The following is an 11,344-nucleotide window of genomic DNA, read 5'->3' on the forward strand; positions in this document are numbered from 1 at the left end:
ACTTCCAAAAATGGTATACTACCGTAAAATTAATGTCCAATACATGTAATGTCCAATACAGTTTTTCACCGTATATAGTAGGGGAATTTACCGTTAACCATTTAACAGGATTTTACTGTAGCATTTTTACAGTCTTTTACCGTTAAATTCACGGTCATTTTTTACAGTGTGGCATCCGGGGCTGGATTTGATATTTCTGCCATGGAGGCATGATTTAACACTTTGGATTAAGTTTTTTACACAGAAAGACTGTTCCACTTCACAAGAACAACAAACAAGCCTGTTATAGGCTAATGTTTGTGTTAATATTTTATCAAGATCAGGGATCAAAAACATTTAAAGTAATAAAAATGAATGTAATTTAATTATCGGTAACCTGGCACAGCTGGACATGTGATAAACATTAAGGTACAAACCTTAATAAACAGACTGCAATGCAACAGTCAATGGAAACCCCACTGCAATAGAGAAACAATGCTGGAAAAGTGTACAGTATGTGTTTCAATAAGACATAATTCTGAAGGTTATTGAGAAAAGTAGTACCAATTTTATTAGAAAACATTTATGCTGCATGAAAACCAGGAGCCAAGAGCATAAAAAACCCACATAATTAATAAACACTGTACGCATATCTTTGTTTTAAGAAAGAAGAGACCATGGCAGATGACAAGTCACTCACAAATAAGATTTTAAATGAAAACAAAAAAAATATATACAGTCAAATAAGACGAGCTTTAAGCATAGGTATAAGTAGTTGTCAAACGAGTTAATTTCTTACAAACTGAAATGAATACTTGAATTTGTAAATCACATTTACATTCCCTGCAAACAAGCCTGCACTGGCCCCTTATGGGCCCACTTAGGGTTAGCCTAAGAGTCCCCAGCAGGCTGCCAGCGCAGGGCCTCTGAGATTTTGCTCATTGGCAAAACGTTGGCCCCTTAGCGCTGGCCCTGCACGGGCAGCCCTCACTTAGCCCACACTATTAATCTACAACAGGGGTGCCCAACCTGGTCCTGATCAAACACAACTGAACCAAATAATTAGGATCTGAAGGAGCACTTGATAATTACAGACAGGTTTGTTTAATCAGGGTTGGAACTGAACTCTGTAGGAAGGTAGATCTCCAGGAACAGGATGCACCCCTGATCTATAACAATACATCTGTTTCACTTTAAATACTTTCAGCTACTATAACTTAACTCTTTGGGGAAAACAGTTATTATATATCTGAAATGGATGCAGTCACCACTAATGTCTATATTGTCAAAAATGTACAGCAGTCAAAGGGATTTCAAATCAATGGATTTATTAAATACAAAATAGAAAACATTCAATTCAGATTAATACAGCTACATATAGCCAAAAATGTACATACACAAAAGTACAAAAAAAGCAATGTGAATGTTGATGTGTGTGAAAGTCTTATCTGTAGTGCATCAATTTCCAAACACTGTCCGTAGCTAAAGTTGGCTGATATCAAATGATTAATCCAACCTCTTGTAATGAAAACACGCCACATCTCTCAAACACCAGACTCTTCCCAACAAGGAACAATCAAAAATAGTCCAGACTATGGTCTCACGTCAAAAATAACTTTAAATCCATATTCAAACTGGAGCATGATGTGGTGTCCTCACCAATAAAGAGTCCTTCTAAAATGCATACAAATACACTGTCTTAAACTCTTAGCATCAATCCAAACATAGGCCATACATACATGTACCATCTCTGCAAAAGCCATCAGCAATGTACACTTCAATAGAAAAAAAAAAGTCTCCTTTAGACTGGGCTTGAAATGACACATTTCCCAATCAGGACACAGCACAATGTGTTCAGCAGGTGAGCCATGCTGGTTACTGCTGCTTGCTATTGCTAACTCTCTTCTTCTTCTTTTAGTTTTCTGGCGGTTACAGGCCAATGTTAAGGTGCATACCGCCACCTACTATATTGGAGTGTGTAACATCATGACTTCATTGTGATCTTAAATTCTTCTAACTAAACTGCTTTCTTGCAAAAAATTAATTATTGCCCTGGTAACTTCAGTCATCATTTTCTATTCCTAAAACACCTCTTTGCTTACTCTCTCTACCACATGGCTTTACTTAAGGAAACCTAAAACACCCTTGTTTTGACCGTTGTTTTGTTTTGATCTCTCCCCTGCGCTTCCGCGTGCGTCACTTCTGAGCGGCGCATGCACAAAGCCGACGTCCTACGTCATCCGGCCGAAACTGCTTCCGTGTACAACAGTGAGCGCAAGCTAGATTAAATTGATTATTACGTTTTAAATATGGTTATTTTTCTTACAAAAATGCATCGATTCGCTACAGGAGGACATTGTTCCCCCCCCCCCCCCGGAGCTGTGTGAGACACTTTTTATTAAGGATGGGCGCTTTTTATTTCACTTCTTTTGGACTGATGCACTGCAACACCTGCTGAGTGCCATTAAACAGCTTGAAAGATCAAAGACAATTTTTAATATAACTCCGACTGGATTTGTCTGAAAGAAGAAAGTCATATACACCTAGGATGACTTGAGGGTGAGTAATTTATGGGATATTTCATTTTTGGGTGAACTAATCCTTTAATACGCTTGAACCCCGATAAATGCTGCTTGCAGCTTTAATTGTATTTAATTATTGCAGAAAGCGGAAAAAAATGTATGTCTCAAGAACTTGCTGTAATTTTGACAGTTCAATAAAAAAAATAAAAAACTTCAATGCCAGATTTCAACGATCGGTCGCAGATTCGTCAGTTCCGAAACCTTAGCACTAGCCTACATCAATAATCATTATTATGCCTAGTGATATTATTGTTGAGATTTAAAAAGAAAAGTTTTAAAATAATATAAAATAAAGACTAAAATAAAGGATTTTATTACCGTTAACGACAGGAGTGTGTTTAAAAAAAAAGAAGAAACTTCAAGCCATAGCCTACTTGTGTTGCATATGATTCGAACTGCGTATTCAAATCAAGACCGTAAGTCACTAATTATTATAACGCTTTCGTTTATTGAAATGGCGAATAAACGCATTTTTACAGTTATTCAAATGGCAAATAAATGATATCCTACAGAAAGCGGGCTAAGAACATTTACATTATAAAAAGAACATTATCACTGATTTCTAGCGTGAGTTTAAGCTCTCTCAAAAAGCTACCGTTAATCAGATAATCATTGAAGCTGTCTACACTGTATAATAAATGAATCTCTTACATCTCATGTACAGTCAGAATTCAGAGGGCGCTAAACAAAACTCCGGCGTTTATCTGAACGCCTCTGTTTGGCTAATTTCATTCATAAGCTCAACAGAATCGTGCGTGATTGGCTATAATGTGCAACGCTGTACAAACGCGTGAAAAGAAATATGCCGCATTTAATAAATGCCTGATAGACACTTTTCAGTTCATTTTCATTTTATTAGCCATAGATTTGAAACTGAATTAAACCAGTTTAATTATGGGCATAACGTATGTTAAAGAACATAATGTTCTTGTTTTGTATTATAGCACCACCTAGTGCACGGTGCATGTGGGGGTGCCTAAGTAGTGGGGGGTTTCAGTAACCATCACGTTAATTTTGAGATCTCTTTTAAACTTTTAAATGACTTTTTAGACACTTTTAGAGCAAAACATGATGAATCAAGTAACTGGCAAAACAGTACAAATACAATAAATAAATAAATAAATAAACAAATAGTCTTGAACCCCTAATTATTTTATGTATTAATTAAATTGGTTAAAACTAGAAGAAAGATAATGGTGGAGTAAACCTCAACTCAAGCATAATTTGTTTGCAGATGCCAGTTGGGTTGATTTTTATTTTTTTATTTTTTGGCGGTGTGTGACTTAAATGTCCGAAATATGTCCAAATACCTTTCAGGGCCACTGTGTGTGTGTGGATGTATACATGAGAAAATCAAAGAAGGCCTGCAGCCTGCAGAGCAGTACTCATGTTTATTTGAAAGGCTACTACCGTTGAATAAATCTGCAGTCTCTCTGCATGGTGAGCTCACCGCCTCAGCACAGATGTTCACTGAACGGCACACTGAGGAAATGCTGTGACCGCTTCTCTATTTTAATCCTCTCTCTTTATCTTAGCTCTTTTTTCTTCTTCTCTCAATCTCGCCTCACTCCACTGGCTTGCACAATATTTTGCTGGTAGTCAAACTCAAAACACAATTGGATTGGTTTAATATCTTTCAATTAGCTCTGAAACAGGCAATCTGCATGATCTCTCAGCCTTTCTCAGTCTCTAGAGATTATGAGGGTCAAAGTTCACATATCTTTCTGCTTTAGTCAGACATACATATTCATGTGAAGGACATTTTTAAACTAATGTTGCAATAAATTGCCAGTGCTAATTACAATCCCAGCCTATTTTTGAATGAGTATTTGCAAAATTTATGCAGAATTAAATGTTTTTGTAGCCTGCTGATTTGTTTTTACCTGGTATCATAGACGGCAGACAAATCAAAAAGTAATTACTTTATTACAAAAAGTTTTAAATCTCAGCTCATGTTTTAACAAATCTCCATGATGTCAACAAAATCTCCTGATAAGGCAGTATTTACTAAATTCAGAAGATTTTTGTAGAACAACAGTGCCATCTTGTGTTATTTTTGTGGTAGTGATTGAACTACTATCAGAAAACTAACGATTTTTGGTTTGTGAGGAATTATGCTACCATTTAAAAGTTTGGGGTCAGTAAGATTTTTTTTTTTTAAGAAATGAATGCTTTTATTCAAAAAATAATGCATTACAATGATCAAAAGTGACAGTAAGGACATTTAAAATGTTCTGTTTATCTTTCTATTGATCAAATAATCCTGAAAAAAACAAAGTTTGGACAAAAATATAAGACCACACAATTAATTTCAACACTGATAATAAAAAGAAATGTTTCTTAAGCACAAATCAGCAAATTAGAATGATTTCTGAAAAATCATGTGACACTGAAGACTGGAGTAATGATGCTAAAAACTCAGCTTTGCCAGCACAGGAATAAATTAGTTTAAAATATATTAAAATAAAATAAAAACAGTAATTTAAATTGTATTTCATAAATTACTGTGTTTACCGTATTTGACATTTTTGATCAGATACATGATGCCTTGGTGAGCAGCATGTATTCATTTTTAAACTTCATTTAAAAATATTTTAAATCGTATGGCCCCAAACATTTTATGTTCATTTACACATTAAAAAAAAAAAAAACTTTCAGTAACCACAAACTTAAAGTAGGAATGCATATTATAACTTCATGCTACACAATTGTGAACTGTTGCATTGATTTAAGGAGTTACCCAACATACTCCATTCAAGCCCTTTTGACAAAAATCACAAGTTCTGTCATTATTCATCACTTTAGGACTGTAAACTGGACAGCTCTATGGGAGAGGGTGAAATAAAGGCAAAAATTTGCAGTAGAAAGCTTATTCCTCATTTTTATAGGTTCAATGAAACCTTTAAGCTTCAACATTTCATACCTGTAAAATCAGATGTCATACCTTCCTTAGCAGCTTTCAGATAACGTTTAAACATAGACCCTTCACACTTTATCAATTCCAACATAAATATCTATAAATATGTACCTTTTTGTCAATCAAGTTCATTCGTTTATGAGCAAGACTATATTTGCAAAAAACGCTGTAAACGTGTTGTTTTTGGCTCATGTTCCATTCCATCCATTTCGTCCATTCCATCTACTTCCATGTCCTCTCTGCCAGGTCCACGAGGGTGCAGGAGGCTGTAATAGAGTCCCAGAAAACCCAGGCCCATTAAATTTGACACTAATATAAAAAATATAATTGGCAGGAAGTAGTCAGTCCGTTCAGATTCCGGTTTGAGCAGAAACAACAAAACGGGTGCAGCAAGGTTGTGACACACATTTAAAAAGTAATACATTGTCATGTGAACTCTGGTGTTCTCTCCTTTAATGTTAAAGAAGGTGAACATGAGAATAACTCCAACAACGGCTCGATAAAGATGTTCAAGGGCTCGTGAAGTGCAGAAGCTGGTCTCCTCCAAGAATGCCCAGATGGTTCCCAACAGCCATATGCAGGCCATTGTTACAGTACTGAAGGTGGAGAGCATGATGAAGAGCGTGAGGCTGAGGATTCGAGGGGTTATGGTAAAGATTTTGTAGGACAGATATACGACTGTTGGGATTCCAGAAGGCATGTTGTTAAGGTGAGTTAGAGATTGCCGTAAACAGCGACGATAGTCTACCGTGGCCCAGGCTATGGTGAGAAAAGACAGGGCCATGCTGATGTCTAAAAAAAAAACAGAGAGATTTTTTAAATGACAAATCAGCCTGATTATTGGTCAAAAAATGGTCTTTTACAATCATATTTAAGTACAAAGTGGCCCCCCAAAAATTAATAAGTCTCAGTTAAAAATGTCACTGCATTTTTACAGTACACTTTCAAGCAAAACATTTTAATATATATATTTCTTTAGGTTTTAAATTGATATATCTGCTGTTATTGTAATTTAAAATGAATTAAAACTTACATTACCATTTAAAATTATGGGGTTGGTAAGATTTTTTTATGTTTTTCGAAGATTTCTCTGATGCTCACCAAGGCTGTGTTTATTTGATGAAAAATACAGTTAAAAACAGTAATATTATATCAATATCAATACAATTTAAAATAGCAGTTTTTTTAAATATACATTTTAAAATGTAATTTATTCCTGTGATGCAAAGCTGAATTTTCAGCAGCCACTACTCCAGTCTTCAGTGTCACATGATCCTTCAGAAGTCATTGTTAACACTTCTTATGATTATCAATTTTGTAAACAGCTGCTTAATATTTTTGTGGAAAGCGTGATACTTTGTCAGGATTCTTTGATGAATAGAAAATATAAAAGAACAGCATTTATTTTAAATTGTTATAAATGTCTTCAATGTCAATTTTGCTCATTTTAATGCTGAATACAACTATTAGTTTCTTTAAAAATAAAAAAATCGTAATAACCCTGAACTTTTAAAATGGTGGTGTATTTGTCAAAATTCTGATTCCCTTTCAGTCGGTCACTCCGAGTCACGTCGGTGACCGACGAATTGGGATATCGCTTCGATAGACCAATCTACTTCGAGTGTAAACTAAACGAGCCAATGCACATTGGCATGCAATCATTGCATCCAGCTGCCGCTGATCACAGCGTGAGTATAATAAGGCAGCAGGTGCAATGCATACCAGCTTTTCGCTTCGGAGCCGAGCGACAACATCGTTCTGCTCTATACTGTATTTATTTAGAGAACTACGAGTACAGCACGCTCTCGGAAGCTTCTTGTGTTGGCGAGACGGCGCTTCAGCGGTGGTCGTTCCAGTGTCGAGTGGGTCGCGCACTTCAAGCTGCACTACCCCTGTCGTGTTGCAAGCAGCCATCTCCCCTGTGCACCTCAGCACTAAAAGAGCATTTCCTAAATGAGCAAATTTCTCTAAAAGAGCTACACGGGTGCGTCTTTATAAAGACGACGGATCGTTGCAGTTTCCTTTATATCTGGGTCCCAGGAGGGCACGGAGAGTTGCGGACGGACTAACGACGGACCTCACTCATCCTCCTCCTTTGCCAGCCGGCAGCAGCGGGCGGTTCGAGAATGTCAACAAAGGCCCTACTCACGCACTCTCTGCCAACCCGTGGAACCAGGTGAGCCTTGCACCCCACACTCACACCCCTCTCCGGCCCGCTCACAAGCCGCCCGAGCTGGGTCCCTGTGTTCCACCTCGCTGCCCCACTGCGGGTACAGTTCGCCCGGCGCCCGCCCAAGTTCAGCGGTATCCGCTTCACTACAGTGAAGGCGGCCGATGCCCCTGTTCTACGGGCAGAGATCGCAGTCCTACTGGCGAAGGATGCGATAGAGCCGGTCCCTCCAGCCGATATGAGGTCGGGGTTTTACAGCCCTTACTTCATTGTACCCAAGAAAGGCGGTGGGTTACGGCCAATCTTGGATCTGCGAGTTTTGAACCGGGCCCTTCATCGGCTACCGTTCAAGATGTTGACGCAGAAACGCATCTTCGGGTGCGTCCGTCCCCGAGATTGGTTTGCAGCGATCGACCTGAAGGACGTGTACTTTCATGTGTCGATCCTTCCGCGCCACAGACCATTTCTGCGGTTTGCGTTCGAAGGACGGGCATATCAGTATAGGGTCCTGCGCTTCGGGCTGTCCCTGTCTCCCGTGTCTTTACGAAAGTCGTGGAGGCAGCTCTTGTTCCCCTCAGAGAGCAGGATGTTCGCGTTCTCAACTATCTAGACGATTGGCTTATACTAGCACAGTCTCAGGATCAGTTGTGCGAGCACAGGGACCTGGTGCTTCGGCACCTCAGCCTGTTGGGCCTTCGGGTCAACTGGGAAAAGAGCAAACTCTCCCCGACGCAGAGGATCTCTTTTCTCGGTATGGAGTACGTGCGCGGTCGCGCTCCAGCAGTGGCTTTACATTCGAGTCCCGAGGTGGGCGTGGAAGCACGGCACTCACTGGGTCCAAGTTACACCGGCCTGTCGCCGAACCTTCACCACGTGGCCAGATCTTGCGTTCCTCCGGGCAGGGGTGCCCCTAGAGCAGATCTCCAGGCATGCTGTGGTCTACACGGATGCCTCCACCACCGGGTGGGGTGCCACGTACAACGGGCATGCAGTCTCAGGGGTTTGGACGGGCCCGCAGCTGCATTGGCACATCAATTGCCTAGAGTTTTTGGCAGTGCGCCTTGCCTTGAACCGTCTCACGAGGGTTACCATACGTAACCGAGACGTTCTTCTGATAAATCATGACTAGATTTACGTGCATGTAGTGATTGTGTCTGTGCAGGACTCACATTGCAGATTAGAGCGATGGTTGTGCTCCAGTATGATATAAGCCTGCAGAATGAGTTGAGGAATGCTCTCCAGGAACGTCTCAAACATGCGGAGCATGCTAAGATCGGTAGCAAGACCGATAAGCTGTGACTGCTCCTCCTGTCCCGAACGCAGGGCTTTAAAACTCTTCTTCAGGAGATGGAGATACCTTAGAATAACAGATAGGCCAAAAATAAATAAATAAAAATAATTCATTAATGAGTAGCCCAACCAAATGTGTGAATGTTACATTTTCATTTGCTTTCCTCCTTATTTTAAAGCAGGGGTTCACATCTCTGGCCCTCAATGTCCACTTTCTTGCAAAATTTAGCTTCAACCCTAATCAAACACACCTGAACAAGCTGATGGTCTTCAGGATCACTAGAAAGTTACAGGCAGGTGAGTTTGATCTAAACTCTGCAGGAGACTGGACCTCAAGGGCCAGAGTTGGGTATGCCTGCTTAAAAGAGACATTTCTTAATTTACAGTTACACACATTTTCAAAACTTTGCCTCTTTTTTTCAAAACTTTACACACAAATCCAAGAATTGCACACACAAAATGCAAAATGCCTCACATCTCTTGCAAAACGAAGCACTGCATTCAAAATATCACAAACATCTCAATTCTCAAAAGCAAACATTTGCAAACACCTTTGCCATAATATTAATTCCTGATAGATTTTTGTGTGTTACATAGAGAATTGTGTGTTGTGTTTTGCAAAAACTGTTTTATGAAATTGAAAACTTAATCAAAGGCTGAGAATTAGTGTAGGGATTTCCAGATTTGGTGTGTGCTTCTGCTGTTTGAGTGTCAGGTTTCAGAAATTGTGTGACAAGTAAAGATTTTGTGTGTAAGCAGTTGAAAAGAACTGTTATATAACAAGTCTTAATTCTTAATTCAGCCTTATGTTGTACCAAATCGGTATGACTTTCTTTTTTCTGTGACACACAAAAGCAGACAAAAATGCATCAGTTTAATTTCCATACAATAAAAGTCAAATGTTTTGTACCTCACTGGCTTTCATTGTATGGACAAAAACTTTTTTTTCCACAGAATAAAGAAAGTCACACAGGTTTGGAATGACATGAGGGTGAGTAAATGATGACAGGATTTTTATTTTGGATGAACTATCATTTTAATATTTGAAATATTAGGTCCACATATTTCAAATTGATTCAAATGATAAATGTGACCCTGGAGCACAAAACCAGTCTTAAGTCACTGGGGTATATTTGTAGCAATAGCCAAAAATACATTGTATGGGTCAAAATTATTGATTTTTCTTTTATGCCAAAAATCATTAGGATATTAAGTAAAGATCATGTTCCATGAAGATATTTTGTAAATTTCCTACTGTATATTAAAACTTAATTTTTGTTTGGTAATATGCATTGCTAAGAACATCATTTGGACAATTTTAAAGGCGATTTTCTCAATATTTTGATTTTTTTGCACCCTCAGATTCCAGATTTTCAAATAGTTGTATCTCGGCCAAATATTGTCCTATCCTAACAAACCATGCATCAATGGAAAGCATATTTATTCAGCTTTCAGTTGACCCTTGTGACTGGTTTTGTGGTCCAGGGTCACAAATTAGCATGAAGTTACCTTGTAAAAATGCCTATCTGCAGTACATGTATCCCAATCAGATGGCAAGTGGACAGACCCATGTCATCTTCTTCATAATTTTTCTTGTCATCTTTGAACCATGCATAGCTGAATGCCTGTATGCATATAGATCCAACCAGAACAAACACAAGAGTCAGTATGGCCCAGATGAGATGTCCACTTCTGAAGTACTGCACAGATAACATGAAGTCTGATCCAGTGTCTCCTAAATAAAAAAGGAGTCCAAGAACTGTGCATAGCCACCGAAACCAGGTAAATTTCTCTCCAGATGTCATGATTATGATTTATGGCATTTGATGAACATGGCAGAATTGTCTTGCTAATGCTGAATAAGTAGACAGACATTTGGTTCCTTTAGACGAGAACAGCTGGTTGACTTGTTCTCCTCATGTCTTTATCCAACCTGTATTGAATGATAGAACATTTTTGTAAACATTTTATTGATACATTTCTTTAAGTGTTCATTATTTTCATTTTATCTGAATGTATTTCTACTATCTATTTACGTTCTGGACTTTGTCCAGTACAAGTCACTGCACAATGAATGATTAATGATTACGTAATGTGTACAAAATGTGTGTGTGTGTGTGTGTGTGTGTACTTGTTTAAGCTACATTGTGGGGACCAAATGTCCCCACAAGGATAGTAAAATCTGAAATTTTTGACATTGTGCTGCGGTCCACACAAGGGCAAAAATGATTAAAAATAGTAAACGATGTTTATCTGAAAGTGTAACATTGCAAACAGGTTTTCTGTAAGGGGTAGGTTTAGGGTTAGGGGATAGAAAATATCGTTTGGTCAGTATAAAAGTAATAGATGTCTATGGAAAGAAATTCACAGAAACAAACGTGTGTGTGTGTGTGTGTGTGTGTGTGT

At 38.5% G+C, this 11,344-nt stretch overlaps 1 protein-coding gene across 1 annotated transcript in view; it reads right to left on the reverse strand.

Moving 5' to 3' along the window:
* Positions 1–5,626: 5,626 nt before the first annotated feature.
* Positions 5,627–11,344, reverse strand: part of xkr9 (XK, Kell blood group complex subunit-related family, member 9) — a 6,782-nt gene continuing 1,064 nt past the window's right edge. The window contains exons 2-4 of the mRNA XM_016576619.1: positions 10,448–10,871; positions 8,818–9,005; positions 5,627–6,270 (exon numbers count right to left, since the gene is read on the reverse strand). Of these exons, the coding sequence (XP_016432105.1) occupies positions 5,627–6,270; positions 8,818–9,005; positions 10,448–10,743 (1,128 nt within the window). The 5' untranslated portion in view covers positions 10,744–10,871. The remainder of the gene's footprint in view (positions 6,271–8,817; positions 9,006–10,447; positions 10,872–11,344) is intronic.

The sequence above is a fragment of the Sinocyclocheilus rhinocerous genome, unplaced genomic scaffold (assembly GCF_001515625.1).
Source record: "Sinocyclocheilus rhinocerous isolate Xijiao unplaced genomic scaffold, SAMN03320098_v1.1 scaffold2008, whole genome shotgun sequence".
Taxonomy (NCBI): Eukaryota; Metazoa; Chordata; class Actinopteri; order Cypriniformes; family Cyprinidae; genus Sinocyclocheilus; species Sinocyclocheilus rhinocerous.